At 35.4% G+C, this 16,198-nt stretch overlaps 1 protein-coding gene across 1 annotated transcript in view; it reads left to right on the plus strand.

The window, feature by feature from the left end:
• Positions 1-16,198, plus strand: part of ATG2B (autophagy related 2B) — a 47,455-nt gene that overhangs the window by 10,008 nt on the left and 21,249 nt on the right. Inside the window, exons 7-23 of the mRNA XM_059819168.1 lie at positions 2,289-2,389; positions 3,468-3,646; positions 4,309-4,463; positions 5,145-5,256; positions 5,414-5,675; positions 6,571-6,721; positions 7,100-7,192; positions 7,368-7,556; positions 8,878-9,151; positions 9,986-10,091; positions 11,148-11,340; positions 11,477-11,619; positions 12,781-12,938; positions 13,196-13,368; positions 13,685-13,835; positions 14,713-14,912; positions 15,808-15,888. Of these exons, the coding sequence (XP_059675151.1) occupies positions 2,289-2,389; positions 3,468-3,646; positions 4,309-4,463; positions 5,145-5,256; positions 5,414-5,675; positions 6,571-6,721; positions 7,100-7,192; positions 7,368-7,556; positions 8,878-9,151; positions 9,986-10,091; positions 11,148-11,340; positions 11,477-11,619; positions 12,781-12,938; positions 13,196-13,368; positions 13,685-13,835; positions 14,713-14,912; positions 15,808-15,888 (2,721 nt within the window). The remainder of the gene's footprint in view (positions 1-2,288; positions 2,390-3,467; positions 3,647-4,308; positions 4,464-5,144; positions 5,257-5,413; positions 5,676-6,570; positions 6,722-7,099; positions 7,193-7,367; positions 7,557-8,877; positions 9,152-9,985; positions 10,092-11,147; positions 11,341-11,476; positions 11,620-12,780; positions 12,939-13,195; positions 13,369-13,684; positions 13,836-14,712; positions 14,913-15,807; positions 15,889-16,198) is intronic.

Genomic DNA, 16,198 nt, shown 5'->3' on the forward strand with positions numbered 1-16,198 from the left:
GTTAGAAGCTTTGAATTAACTGATGTCCAAATGTTTCTAAAGATCAAAATTTTCCACTTTGATATCATTAATTGTATTTTAAGGTAGCCAGAAGAAAAACATCAAGGTCAGAGTTGAGAGTAACTTTTATTTTATAGAAGTTGAATATAACAGAATGCAGAGCAGTGGTCTCTGCAAGTTGGCTTTTAGTAGAGGCAAAACACTGTTGGTATGTTAAATAAGAGCAACATCTGAACTAGTGAATGGATGTAATACTACATGACAAAATTAAAGAAGGACTTGGTTTTTGATTTATTAGTTAGAGTTCATGCAGATTGGAAAGAACATAGATGCAGTATATTGCTTAGTCTAGGTTAACCTTTTTCTTTTTTTCTGGAAACTGAATTATATTAGAACACCTTTGATTAGAATAGGTGTTTCAAGCATGTAAACTACAAAATATGCTGTATAAGTTCATCTCAAGTATGACACACTGCAATAATTTAATTTTCTTTCAACTCTTTCCAAAAGATGGAAAAAAATAGTAGGAAACAGTAAATGATCAATTAGTTTTGTATATTTTCCCTGCTTAGGTAAATATTCCCTTAAGGTCTTTATGAGCAAAAGTGTATTTTCATATAAATGCATTCCACTGCATGCCCTTTTTCTTTTTCCCCATGAGTATGGTGGATTGAACTTGGCCAGCTGTCATACACCCATCCAGCTGCTCTTACTTGCACTCCTCAAGAGGAGTGGAGAGAATGTGATGGAAAAAGCTCATGGATTGAGATAAAGACAGGGAGACCACTTAGTTACTGTCACAGGCACAACAGACTCAACTTGGGGAAAATTAGTTGAATTTCTTGCCAATTAGACTGGAGTTGGATGATGAGAAACAAACTAAAACACCTTCCCCTCACCCATTTTTCTTCCCAGGCTCAATTTTACTTCTTCATTCCAAACTCCTCTACTTCCTCATCACCTTGAGCAGTGCAAGGGGGATGGGGAATTGAGGGGTTGCAGCCATATCGTAAGAGTTGCTCTCTGCTGCTCCTTCCTCCTCATGCTTTTCCCCTTCTCCGGTGTGACTCCCTCAAGCTGCAGTCCTTCACAAACTGCTTCAGTGTGGGTCCCCTCCGTGGGCTACAGTCCAGCAGGATAGACCTGTTCCCGCATAGGTCCTCCACGAACCACAGTTCCTGACAGGAGAACCTGCTGCTGTGTGGGCTCCTCTCCATGGGCTGCAGCACCTGCCAGGAGCCTGCTCCTGTGTGGGCTCTCCACAGGCTACAGCTTCCTTCAGGGCACATCTACCTGTGGCAGAGTGGGGTCTTCCATGAGCTGCAGTGTCGGTATCTGCTCTGGTGTGATCTCTTCCACAGGCTGCAGGGGAATATTTGCTCTGACACCTGGAGCACCTTCTCCCCCTCCTTCTTCCCTGACCTTGGTGTTTGCAGGATTGTTTTTCTTGCTGTTTTTTCCTCACTGCCTGTGCAGCATTTTACGCTTTCTTAAATATGTCTTCACAGAGGCACCACCAGCTTTGCTAATGGGCTCAGCTGAGGTGGGTCCTGAGGTGGCTCCATTACAGGACTGGCTGGAACCAGGGGCAGACCCTGACCTCTTAGCATAGAGGCTGCCCCTGCAGCATACTCTGCTGCCAACACCTTGCTGCCTACACTCAATACAATGAGTAAAAATCATGAATGGACCAAAGTCTGGGAGTACAGGATTCTAGAATTGAAAAGTAAATCTATACAAGTGCTTAGGATAAATTTAGCTTGAGCTGTTCTCAAAAGATAAGTGGCTTGCTTTGTTGTATACCATATCAAACCAATTGATTTCTATAAAGAGTGGGATGTTTATGAAGAAAGTATGTGAATTTATTCATCTGTATACTAAAGAGAAGTCCTGAAGAGAACCTTTACAGTTTTTAAGGTCTACTTCAGAAAGTGCTGACTTCAGTATTTTATAATTAGTATATAATGCTAATTTTATATTTTTGATTACTTCTGGAATTATTAAAGAAGCAAAACAACTAGCAGGTTAATGGTATTCTTGACTTTTCCTATTGTGTATTTATTTTAAGCTAATAAATTGTCAGTGACACACCTGCATTTGTCTTGCCAAGCTACAGATTGGAAAAAATACACAATTAAATTTCAAGCTATTGTTGTGTAGAATATGAAGATACTGCTGGAATGGCTGTATCCTTTACAGCATCAAAATCTATTATCAAAAGAAGTGATTCAAGACTTTTAAAGAAAAACTCTTTAAGTATTCTTGAAATTTTTTCTTTCTTTTTTTAGTTGGACGTAGATGGACAAATAGACTCTGTACATTTATTTCTTTCACCGAGGCAGGTGCATCTTCTATTGGACATGGTAGCAGCTATTGCTGGACCAGGCAAGTGAACATTCTGTAAATGTTAAATATGTATTATGGTGGATGAAAAATAAACTTCGCAAGATAAACAAGTTTCCTCAGTGGAAAAAAAATATATTTGTGGTCGTAGATTATTATTAACTTCTGTCTGATCTTAGCAAAATGTTTTGTAGCTGCTCTGAGTAGGACTATGATCAATTTATTGACTTTAGTTGCAAATTGTAGGTGCTGGTAATGAAAATCTAGGTAACAAATAAGGCTTGACAATTGACTATATAATAGGACAAGAGATGGGGAAATGGTAGGTGGGGAAAATCAGGAGGTTGGAACAATTTTGGTTCTTGTAGCTTCTGTTTCACAGAGGGGCTTAGCAGCCTGGTTCCTTCTGTCCTGTGCTTTAGTGACAGGCACAGAAAACATAAAACAGACAGTGATTGAGTTCGTTTATCCATATTTGCAGTGTTTAGACTACTGCAGTAGCAGTATGAGGGTGTTTTGGTTTGCTCCCCCCCCCCTTCCCAATCTCCTAATAATAAGTGTTGTTACATTAGGTATAGATCATTAATCTTCTTTTTGAAGATTAATGAAGTAGTCCTGGGTAGGTGCTTAATATTCTTACAGTGATACTGATATATTTGTTGTACTGGACTTGTTCATTGTTTTTTGGATAACTGGAAAAGCATTACATATAGTTTTCCATATGTGTCATCTTCAAACCTGAAATTTTAATAATTCCTTAATTGTAAAACCTTTAAGATATTTTGTCCTCAGTCCCTAAAGCTGATTTGAAAAGAGAAATATATGCTGATATTATATGTGAACACATTTGCATATATGACATGACCTTAAAAATATTTTCTTCAGACTTGAAATTAATGAATTCTAGGGAGAGAGTAATCTGTGCTGGACAACTAAAATCTCCAATACAACAAAATGCATGTATATAGACATCCGATATACAACAGATATGTGTATATCTATACAGATGCAGATATATGCAACAACAACAGTTGGTTCATTTTCAGGTTCATTTTTGAATTTTCTTTGGGATACTGGCAAGGAAATTACAGTGGGCTTTCTGTCCTTTTTTTGAATTCAGAAAGCCTAAGCAGGATAGAACTGTCAAATAAAGATAGGAAGAACCGGCCAATGCAACAGGAAGATGAGTATCGGATTCAGATGGAGTTGAAACGTTATTTAAGAAAAGAGTCTTTATCTGCAGGAGCGTCATCTGAACAAAGCTTCTATGACACAGAGAGTGCCAGAACGCCTTCTAGTCGTGGCAAGTATAAAAGATGATGCAGCATAGCAAATAGCCTGTTAAGGTTATATAGACTGTTTGTCTTTTAATCTTACTAACTTAAGTATCAAAAGAACTTTGACATGGAATAATTGTATGCTATTAATTGTACTGTTGAATAAAAAAATTAACACCTAGTTTAGGTATCAGGCTAGACTTGATTCAGTATTTCATTCAAACTGTTCAGTAATCTGTATGTTACTGTGCAGCACAGTAAATACACATGCAGTGTAACATTTTTTCAAATGCATGGTTGAGGAAATTAAATATCGAATAATAGTTGCATTGCCATGATACTTGTATTTTTATTTGAATAATTTTTTGCTGATTATTTTTAATGTGAAAGTGTGAACTTTGATTTGTCAAAAGGAGTGTGTGAATTGATAGAAATGATACCAACTGGAATATGAAAATGGAACATTTAACTGTTTTAGTATTTATTAGGTTTTTTGCCTTTTTTAAAATAATCTCTGTCTAAAGATACTACTAGTTTCAGTGTCAAGAGAACTTGGAACTTCTGTAAATAATATGCTTAGTTGGTTATTCTGTCTAGCGGTTAGATTTCTGAACTTAGGAATACATTTCTGTTTAAAGTTATTTTTTGCATTAGAAAATAACTCTTTACTATCTATGGTTCTTATTAGAAGAAGAAGTTTTCTTCTCGATGGCTGAAATGGACATGTCTCACAGCCTTTCCTCCCTTCCACCTCTTGGAGACCCTCCAACTATGGATCTAGACTTGTCTTTAACCAGTACATATACAACTACACCAGCAGGATCTCCACTGAGCACTACAGTGGTATAGTATTAACTACACTTAAAATATTTTTAACTGAACACTTTTAGATAAAACTGTTGCATAAATATTTTTTATAATATCAAGAACTATTGCCAAATTCTAGGACAACTGAAAATGTTTAAAGCTGATAGTATTCCTTTTCTGCTATGGAAATTGTATTGGAAAGTTTCTCATCTGTTTGGCTACCAAGACAGGAAGGAAGTGGAATGTAATCGTTTTCAAATGCCTTGACACTTTATGATTTATTTTCTTTCTAATAACTCATATTTGCCATCTGGGCTTTCTTTTAATATGGCTTATACAGGCAATGACAATAAAAAATACAAAATTGTTGTATTACATTATTCCTCAAACAATATAACAATTACGCTGTTGATATCACCATCTTTCCCAAATCTGTTACGTGCCTACTGTTTTGGTTAATGAAAGCCATGAAGAACAGTTGTGCGTTTTACAGAGAAACAGGAGAATATATGCTCATGGAGACAGCAACTTTAACCCATGTAATTTTAAAGCTGGATAAAAACATGGTTTAGTTGAGCACTAATATACTGTGAAATGGCATGTTGTTGATTGTTTATGCATGTATTTTCTTTTTGTTCCTTTAGATCTAACATAAATAATAAGGTAATGTCTGACATCTATTTGTCAAACTTAAGATCATATATATTTTTGTTTTAGCTTCAACCAACTTGGGGTGATTTTCTTGATCGTAACAAACAAGAACTACAACCTCCAAGAGGTTCTTCTCTTACAGCCAACATGGTTCACCAGACTTCCTTAAGAAGAACATGTAAGTAAAAATGTTGTTTTGCATTCTGCTCCTTAGATAATTCTGGAAATGAATTGTTATGCAACAACTTGGCAAAAAGAAATGAAAATCAAAAGTAAGATGATTTATAAATGTGTTATTGCTGAAAAATTACGTGAACTTAATTTTTGTATTTCAGCTATTCCATCCAGATCTGTTTCTGTGGATGAATCCAGACCTGAGCTTCTTTTTAGACTGGCAGTTGGAACTTTCTCAGTGTCTGTACTTCATATTGACCCTTTACCCCCACCTGAAAGTTCACTGAACCTTAACCCATTGACACCAATGGCTCGGGATTTCTTTACCCGCATAGAAAAGATTGAGCCAGTTAAGTTTTCAACAGAAGATTTTCTGTCTTTCCGAGAAGTATTTGCAGAAGCTTGTTCTCATGATCACCTTAGGTATAACTTTTGCTTTATTAATAAATATAATTAACAGAATTATCTTTTGAGTAACCTAGAATAAAGTAAATTTATTTCCATAGGATATGTCACCTAATATTTGAATTGCATTAGACTTCTTTTTAATTTCAAAATAGCCTTGAATTTTGATACCTGTTGTCCAAGACTCTTTTTTAATTAAAAAAAGTGCATAAACATTAAAATCAACTTACTGTTTTCAATGATAGATGAATTAAGCTAAGTACAGTTTCTACCACAGAAATCCGCAGAGTCAAGAATCATTAAGTAAATTATTTTTTTAGAAATAGCTGTATTTTACAGGACCATCTTTATTCCAATATAGGGATTTCTGCTTGAAGTAGCTTAGGGTTTTACTTAGTGCAAAATAGTATATCAGTAGGGATAAAAATTAAGTGTGAGCAAAATCGTGAAGTTAGTCAACAGTCTTTTTTTCCAGAAGTTGTTAATGTCCCAGTACAGTGTATGAAGTAAAATATTTGAGGGTGTATATATCTTTTCTTATCTTATGCATGTCATAAGAGATATCCTGAGGCATTTGACTTTTTTCATTGTCTATGTAAGGATGTTAGATTCCTAGCTTTATGTGAATTGCAACTTGGGTTAGATGTCTAAAGTATTCTTCACAAATTTCTCTACAGCGACCATTGTTGAACGTGTAGCATAAGTGAGCTCCATGGTCTTTGTTGCTAAAGCTAAAATCCATTATAATTAGAATTTTTTTCCTTATTTTTGAAGAAATTATGGCGGTTTTAATGATTTTTTTCTTTTTTTTTGGATGGATAGTAGTGATCCTTTTTACATATTTAAATCTTGACTTCTCGTAATTTTTATTGGTTTATGCTACTTTTCATAATTCATAATTTTCATAATTCAGATTTATAGGTACTGGCATCAAAGTGTCTTATGAACAAAGACAAAGGACTGCCTCTCGAAGTTTTAGTACTGATTTATCCATTGGGGATATGGAGTTCCTGGAATGCCTTTTCTCTACTGACTCTCATTCCATTCAGCCTCACTATACAGAGGTATGTAAAAAAAATTACAGGGAGTTCCCTAGAAAAGAAATGTTAATTGTATAACTGAGAATGTTAGATTTTAAAATGGTTGTAATTTTGATTTTTTTTTTTTTTTAGTATGTTATGGTTTTGACCTGCAAATTATATTTTCATTGCAGGCTCAAATAGTGAACCAAATAGTGCTGTCATACTTGACAGGAACAGCGTTTAGTAGCCAAACTTCACTAGTTTACTGTTCTTTTAAATATGCTTAACACAGTTTGGGAATTAGAGTAAACGTTTCCCAAAAACTAACCCATGGAGTTGAGCAATGTGAAGGTTTTCTTTGTGTGATAATTATTCTTTTCTCCTTATCTATTAAGTATTTTTAACTCTTTTATTCTAAAGCTGCTGACATTTCATTCTGAAGAAGGAAATGATTCTCATGCTATGCCATGCCTTCAGCTTCATTATAAGCATTCAGATAATAGAGGAACTCAGGTAAGGTGGGAGATTAAAACCACCAAGTTTCTGTATAATAGTTTTTGTCTTATTTTGTTCATTTTAACAGAAAGGTGTCTTTCTCGTAAAACAGAGTCCTTAATTTTCAGTTATTTATAATTTGTTTCATTAAATTGTTTTTAAAGATTTTAGTGCTTTTTCTCTTTCTTTTCAGGGTAGTCAAGGGAGACTCAGTTCTGTTCCACAGAAAGCAGAGTTACAAATAAAGTTAAGTCCAGTGTTTTGTGAGCTGGATATTAGTATTGTAGACAGATTAAATTCCTTACTTCAACCACAGAAACTAACTACAGTGGAGATGATGGCATCTCACATGTATACTTCTTACAAACAGCACGTAAGTCTGGTAAGTTTAACAGTGAAATTGATGAATAAACTTGCTGATTTTTTGCAGGCGGAAGGCAGGATGGCACTAAGCCTGGGATTGCTAATCCGGATTGATTTGTGGTGGTTGGGTTTTTTGTTTGGTTTTGGTTTTTGTGGGTGTTGTGGTGTGTGGGGGGTTTTTTTGGTTTTCCCCCTGGTACAGAACAGTAGCCATTTGATGTAGATACTCATTTTGGATTCAGTGATTGCATGCTTGATAACAGACCTAAAGACAATGGTAGCTACTTTACAAAGTGCCTAAGTTCTCAGCTTCCTGAAGCAAGCAGAACTGGGAAAAAAGGAATCTTGACTGACTTCTAATCCCTAATCTGTCCCATCATGCTCTCTAGCAGCTGATATAAACAGTTGTTGACAATTCCACTTCTATATTGAAATCTTCAGGTGTCACAGTGAGAGCCCAGTTGCCTCTGCTGTGACTTACCCGCTTTTGGGGTAGGTAATAGAAGCGATGGGGAATATACGCATTGCGTTCTAGTGATTGAGGACCAGCAGAAGAAGTTGGAGCTTGTTTGTCTTGATTCAGGTTGTCAGTAGGATTTAAGTATTAGTATAATGAGCACGATAATGTTTAACTCGAAGGCTTTTCTTGAACTATGTGACGAAGGATTAATGCAATTAACTGACTTTCTACAAAGCAACAAATACCTTCATGTAATTTTATTCCTGCATTGATTGATTACAGAAAAATTAGTCTTCAAAACTTAGTTAAGTGAATCCTTATTTTAAAAGTTTGTAAGACCACTAATTTCTATCAATACAGTTACGCCCTGAAAGTTTGATTCTTTTCAGTGATGGTCAGCAATAAGCTACACTCAGGGGGGGTTTTGAATGACACATCAGTGACAGGAGCTGGAAGCCATGACTTACTGAAACGGGCAAATATGCATGATAATAGTTCCTGGCTTCTCAACAATAGCATTTTAAAAAAAAATAAAAAATCTGTGAAATGTGATACGAAGTTTCTGAACTGCAGCTGAGTATTGTTTGGTACTCTCACTCTAATTTAAGGGAAAAAATACAAAGACAGATGTTTTTGAAAGATTGTTAACCTCTGCAAATACTTGACTTTTAACTAAGTAGAATCTTAACAGCACCAATAATAGAAGAATATCCTAAAAGTAATAATAATTGGTCCTAATATCTGTGTTGTGTGTGATACATGAAAAATGAATAATCTTTCATTTTCAGATATTACATCATCAAAAGCTTTCCGCGTGGTCATTTTTAATACTATTTTCTCTAATTTAGCGCTTTTTTTTTCCCTTTACTTTGTTTTTTAGCATAAAGCATTTACTGAAGTTTTTCTGGATGATTCACACACTCCTGCAAACTGTAGAGTTTCAGTTCAAGTCACTGCCCCAACATTAAATCTCTCTGTTCGCTTCCCAATACCTGACCTACGGTCAGATCAGGAAAGAGGACCATGGTTTAAGAAATCACTTCAGAAGGAGATTCTTCACCTTGAATTTACAGATATGGAATTTAAAACTGAGTTTATAGGAGGGTCAACTCCAGAACAAGTTAAATTAGAACTTACCTTTAAAGAGCTAACTGGTAAGAATGTTAACATTATATCCAAATATTATTTTTTATTTTCCCAGATACTACGTAGTTGAGACAAAGGTCCTCTCATACGGATTAACGCAGGAAGTGTCTTTCCACCTGAATTTTGGAGCAGATATCTCTGCTGCAGTTTAGTGTTCTGTGCTAAGTATTAGCATAAGTCAAAATAATACTGCTAGGAGGAGAGGCTAATGCATGTAGGTGTAGTGCCTGCATTCTTGTTTATGAGATCTGAGCTAGAATTTCTGTTATTTTCTGTTATATTGTTATACCCTAAATTGAAACAAACAGGTATCTCTGGGATCTCTATCATGGTGTTAGGGTAAGTTTTGTAGATTTGTAGGGGAATACTACAACATATCAATTAGCTGTGCAAATTAGCAATCTCAAGTCTTGTCTAGAAATGAAGTGAATAAGGTCCTAAGTAACTGTCATTGAGAAAACTTTAATACTTTTATGCCTCTAATATCTGTCAAAGTAATAAGTGAGACTGGTCTGTATTTGCAACCTTCTCTGCTGATTTATCATTCCGTGTACTTTTCAAGGCTGTGATGTAATGTAGTGATGATATAAATGCTTCCAATGCATAGATATCTGCATTTACATCTGGTTTTCTATCTGCTGCTAGCTAGAAGATAATGTGAAATAATTTTTGTTTCTAAAAATTGATATTTAATTTTTGGAGGAAAAGTCAAAATTTCTATAAGTACCTTAGTAATAGCATTGACAAGTTAGCCTGTTGGACTCCAACCTGAGGAGCGGGCAAACTGAAGTTAGCAGTTGTCATTCCTGTGTTAATTTTTTAAAACAATCTTTTTTTTTTAGGTTCCTTTGAAGAAGATAATGCAGAAGCGCCAATAAAATTTTTTCAAGTGTCTGGTGGCATAGATGGAGATATAACATCATCATCAGACAATTTTGACTGGCCTCGGTAAAATAATGTTTTCGTTTTTAATGCAGGTTGTTTGGATTTTTATGAAGCACTGTTATTTTTCTAATTTTAATGCAGACTGCCTGTGTGGTAAATGCTTTAAAATTTGCGAAGAAAGAACATGTAGCTATTGAAAAGAACCCAAGAATTTATAAAAAAAAAAAACCCAAAACTTCTCCATTTATCATAATGCAAAATGGTTTTAATGTATAATGGTTTCTGTGTAGACTTGCATAAATTTCACTGAAAGTTAGGTGGGTGATTAGAGACTTGAAACTTTCTCCCATTTTTATGGTTTTTCTGTCACTTTACCTTTTCTCGTACTTTTACATTCAAGACTGAATACCAAACAAAAAAAAATCCCAGTCAAATTTTAACTCAAAATATTAATATAAGCCAGTATAAAGCCATAACAGCAATAAGAATAATTATATTGTGACTGAATTATTGCAGCTTACGTCACGTGTAAGGCAATACAATACTTCAGAGTTACTGAACAGAAGGACCTAACAGCTGTAGCATGTAATAAGATGTTTAAAGAGGTAATTTTAGCTTTGCCACAGAATTTGCCACATACGTTTTCTGCCACAAACTTTAGTGGCTTTCTGACAGCATGTTTGATGGACATTTTTTCAGCGTGGGTTTCTTTTATAATGGTACAAATAAATTTTTGTATAACGATACGTACACGTAATACACTACGTCATATAGCAGAGCATTTTTTAATAGCTGTTGATGATGTGATGATACTAGCATTATTCTGGGAGAGTGCTAGGTTTTTCTTAAGTCACCTGATGGAGTTGAAAAAAGCAGACACTAACCTTTTCGCCTGATGGTTCTTTTTCCATGTCCCTTTGTTTGGTGTTTTTCTTAATGGTATTGCTTTGCCTAATAAAATAGGTTACTGTCTAATAAAAAAATCCCTGGTCTTTGAGCTATTTAGACTATGTGTATTTAATGGCTAGTTAGTAGAGCTAGGGGACATGTGACTGTGCATCAATATAAAAATTCTGAATATCTCTAATGGCTTATTCTGCATAACTTCTCCAATGTCAGGATTGTATTGAAAATAAACCCTCTGGCTGTGCACTCTATTCTGGAAAGGATAGCAGCTGAGGAGGAAGAAGGTGATAATAACTTTCAAGAGGAGGAAGAAGGAGGGTCTCATTCTTTGAAGGATGTTTGTGATATTAGAAGACCAGAGCCTTCTCCTTTTTCTTCTCGTAGGGTCATGTTTGAAAATGAAGAGGTACTATAAAATTTTGTTATTGCTTTGTGCTTATGGTAGACAAAATGAATATATTCTCGCTACTTTATATGCATTTTCTGTCTATCAGTACTTTTTTTTTTTTATTTGAGAGCTTTTTTTTTCTTTTTTCTTTCAGATGGTGATGCCAGGAGATGTAGTTGAAATGACTGAGTTTCAGGATAAAACAATTAGCAATTCTCATTATGTACTGGAACTCATGTTACCAAACATTCACTTAACATTACCAAACAAAAGCTTTTATGAAAGACTTTACAATAGGCAAGTATGATAATTGTTTTGCTTGGTTATCATGACCTGTACTTTTAGTTCTGTATTCATTGTTGATAAAAGCAATTGAATGAGCAGCTATAGAAGGAATTAATTTGTATAGTTTTTCTAAGAATATAAAATGCTATATGAATATTCTTCCAAGTTAACATCAGAGACTCCACTCTGTCATATATCTGATCAGTGCCATAGCAGCCAGGTGCTAAAAAGCATTTGGCAGGTTTTGTGAACCAAAGGTAAAGGTAAAGTTAAAGAGTCTCTTGCTTTCAGTGAATACTTTGTTCAGATCTCTGTTCACAGTGTTTCATTTTGCTCTAATCTTTCTGGATTGTCCTTTATAAATAGATCATTGTACTTCAAAAACTGTTGCATTCAGTTTTATTCTTTCCTTTTCATTCAGTGATTCTCCATCTAAAAATGGAGAGCCCACAAGGCAGGTGGGACAAAAAACCCTAACAACCCAGTTCTACGTAGAGAAATGTAGAGAAAGTGAACCCAACTTACAGATAGGTGTTCAGCATTTATTTCCCTTAGTTTTCTCTCTGAAAAACAAAGAAATACAACTAAATTAAATCAACTAAAAAATAGGTATTATGCTACACATTAGCTACATAGAGAGAGATGCTGATCTGTTTTAGCCTCTGATAGGCATTACTTTACTTTCAAAGGATTTTTTCACTTCTGAAGCGGCGAAGCTGAACCTTTCATAGAATATTCTGTTGGTGTACTTCTGTACTGAATGTCACATATATCTTTACCCCGACAGACATAGACTCACTTGAAATCAAAAGAACTAATGTTTCCTCCAACTTTGCTTGAAAATTGATGTCATCAAAATAGGGTTTTGTCACGTCCCCCCCAACCTACTGAGCTAATATAGACCTACTAATAGAGGCTTTTGTGTCACTGTGAAATGTTAGACTTTGATATGTGCGTACCATAATTACAGAAGAAAAGTTACTTTCATTATTTATTGCTTTTACACATGAATACATTATTCTTTCTTGTGCTCTTAAACTTTTTTCTCTTCCTTGTTTATGAAATCAGAAATCTGTTATATGAAGTCAGTAAAGGAAATATTGCTTGACTGACCTTATATTAAGTGGGAATATGGTCATATATTTTATATAATGATAATGTATTTCTTCCTAGGATCAGCAATGATTTATTGTTGTGGGAACCCACAGCTCCATCTCCTGTAGAAACTTTTGAAAACCTTTCTTACGGTGTTGGACTATCTGTGGCCAGCCAGCTCATCAACACTTTCAGTAAAGACAGCTTTAGTCAATTTAAATCTGCAGTTCATTATGGTAATACACTTAATAAATCATCTAGAGCTATAATGATTCAAAAGCATAAGTGGCTGAAGTGATGAAGCTGATAGGGAAAGAATTTGCAAACTTATAAGAAAGGATTTACGTAAACCAAGAAGAGAAAACGTAGATTATTGTTTAATTAAGTAAAATAAGTGTGAAATTGAATTGCATTACCGATAGAAAAACAATGAGTTATTGGCATAATATGTGTACTAACTAGAGAGTTAGTTATTTTTCATTTTATCTATTAGATGACGAGAGTGGATCTGAGGAAGAAACACTACAGTATTATTCCACTGTGGATCCAAATTATCGTTCACGCAGAAGGAAAAAGCTTGACTCTCAGAATAAGAACTCACAAAGCTTTCTGTCTGTTCTGCTAAATGTGACACATGGATTAGTGTCAATATTCACAGATGTAAAGGTGAGGCATTGGGGCTGGAAAAAGTTGTTTGTTTTTTTTTTTTTTGACCATGGGATCCCCTTCATGCTGTATGTACTGTTTTTTGGAAGGAACAAGTGTTTATAACAGTAATTCTGTAATCTTCATACTATTGTATTATAACTAGACAATAATACAACACAATATTTTAACGATTCTGTTTACTTTGCTTTACCTGAGAATAACTAAATGCAAGCAGGAAAATATGTATTGATAGCAAGTGTAATGTTAGTTTAGACTGTCTAACTGCAGCAAACTCAGCAAGCAATCATTTTTTTCGTTTCTATTCTTCCTTCAGCAGGATGATGGAAATACACTGGAAGGAAAATACGGCGAATTCTGGCTAGAGTTCAACAGTGGTTCACTTTTCAGCGTGACTAAATATGAAGGCTTTGAGGACAGACACTATGTTTGTCTCCATTCTAGCAGCCTCAATTTGTATCATCAAGGTAGGGGTGGGATTGAGGTGGCTTTGGGACTAAATTTGAAATGAGATAAACTTGAAGTTTTTTAGGAGAAATGCTGTCCTTCCGCCCCCCCCGCCCCTGCGCCGATAGCGTATCATTTGGCATGACAGATTCAGTTCATGACTAATGCTCCTAAATCCTACAGTAATACAGCTTCATGATAACTGTATTTACATAGTTACAGTTTAGCTCAAACTTCCCTTGGCAACTGCTGGTCTTTAAAGATATTGTGGTCCTCTGGCAAATTAACTGTACAGTCTGTTCTTTATAATGAAAGTACACACTTCCTACATGTTATTCGTTACTTAATTTAAAAGGTACAGGTTACCGGTGGCTGCTGTATCTTTCCTGGGTAGCTAATTGTAGTCAGCAGGTGAAGAATTTTATGTAGTTTGTATGGCTGGTAACCCCTATGTAGTTAAACCTTTTAAGGTTTTCCTCTCAAATGTCTCTGAATCAGTGGTAGTCAAGTTAATGGATTTTAAGTACAAGGCTTAATTATTGTGTCTTTAGAGGTTAACTTGGCACCATCTCATAAAATGAAAAGGGGAGACATACTCTTCTCCCTCTATGTAAGCCATGGGAGATTTCTGTCCTTTATTTCAAGTTTGCCATTTTGTTGGGCAAATAAAAAATGAAATCCTGTAGTAACACTGAAGATTTTGGCTAGAACCATGTTTTTAAATATTGGATCACCTGTAACCTCCCCTTCACAATTTTTGGTGGTCAGTGTGCATGATTAACTTTGGTAATTAAAATAATTTTAAAGGCATTAAGCGTAAAAAGGATTTTCCTTGATTCCTCTTCATCAGTAACAGCTTTGAAGCATGAGGTAACTCATTCTAAAATCTCTTTGCAGGTATGGTAGATGGGGTTGTCCCTTCCTCTGAAGTACGACTGCCCAGCACAATACGTCCCCATTGGTTAGAACCTACTATTTGTTTTTCTGAAGATGACGGTCTTAGTAGGACTGCTTCAGATGGTGTAGGAGTGGATTGTCCAAGTATGTTGACTGTTGCAGTCAAAATCCAATCAGATAAAATAGAGAGCAATACAAAGGTTTGTGTTTTCAAATTTGTGCTTATATAAATTATTTGAGTTATCTCAGTTTATATGGAAGCATCTAGTTGTGGGGTTACAAGGGCTATAGATGAAGAAGCCATATAATTCTGAGCCATTCATCCTCAAACTATAATTTTCTGTTAGAATCTTTTGGGTGGATTGTAAAATTTAACTATCAGCATAATTTACTAGTTCTTCCAGGGCTTCACTTTGCTGATCACACTATTTTTCTTTACTGAATGCTTTTCTCGGACAGTTGACCTTTTTCATGTTTTCCTTTGGTTGAGTTTTAATCTGGCACCAAACCAGGCCAGCACAAATACAGAGTTAAAAGCTTTCTGCTCAGCTTATTAGCAGTGTGATCTAATAGACAGCCTTTGCTTACCTGTTTGGAATGGCACTGGTAAATGAGTGGTATGTTTGGCTTTGACAGTAGCATTTATTAGCGTGGCTAAAAGATGACCTCTTAGCTGGCATAGTGGTGACAAACAGCTTGGTAGAGTTATCCAGAGAAGAAGGAATCTGCAGACCAGCACAATGTCATGGGTGCTCAATTGACAGATTTGAACAGCATAAGAAAGAACTACATTGGGTTGATACTCATGGTAATTCCTGGTGAATCCCAGAATGAATGAAAAGGTAGCCTGCCTTCCTACCACCACCAACACATTGTAATTTCTAAACTAGCCTGTTGCAAAAAGTATTAGACTATATTAGCCAGGGTTTCTGTGTTAGGAAGCAAGGTTTTTTGAATGTTTAATCCTGGCCCAGTCCTTTATTTCTAGACACTTGGAGATTCTGGGAGCAGAAGGATGACTGTGTTTCATAATCTAGATGTCAAATAGTTTACATAAAGTACGTGTAAACTAACTTGTATGACTTTCTTGTGCAGGAATTTCTAGTTGCTGTTGGACTAAGAGGAGCCACACTTCAGCATAGAGTGCTTCCTTCAGGTTTAAGCTGGCATGAACAGGTCAGGTTGCTACAGTTTTCTCAACTACATCTTCAATTTCAGTCTCATTGCTTTAACAGCTGCTTTAAGTATCAAACTAAACCTCGATGGAAAATCTTTGTGTTAGGTTGTCCCTTATTATCTTACTCTGCTCTTGAAAGTGTTATTCTTTACTTTCTTTCTTGTCTCTCTTTGAGACCATTGGCAGACTGTACTCTTGGTCTTAAATTCTTACTTGTGTATTCATTTTCTACAGTTCCTCTCATCTAAATCTCTGCCCACAACATACCAGGGAGGTTCTGGGTTTTTTGGGGTCTTTTTTTCATTTTTA

The sequence above is a fragment of the Gavia stellata genome, chromosome 7, assembly GCF_030936135.1.
Source record: "Gavia stellata isolate bGavSte3 chromosome 7, bGavSte3.hap2, whole genome shotgun sequence".
In the NCBI taxonomy this organism is placed as follows: domain Eukaryota; kingdom Metazoa; phylum Chordata; class Aves; order Gaviiformes; family Gaviidae; genus Gavia; species Gavia stellata.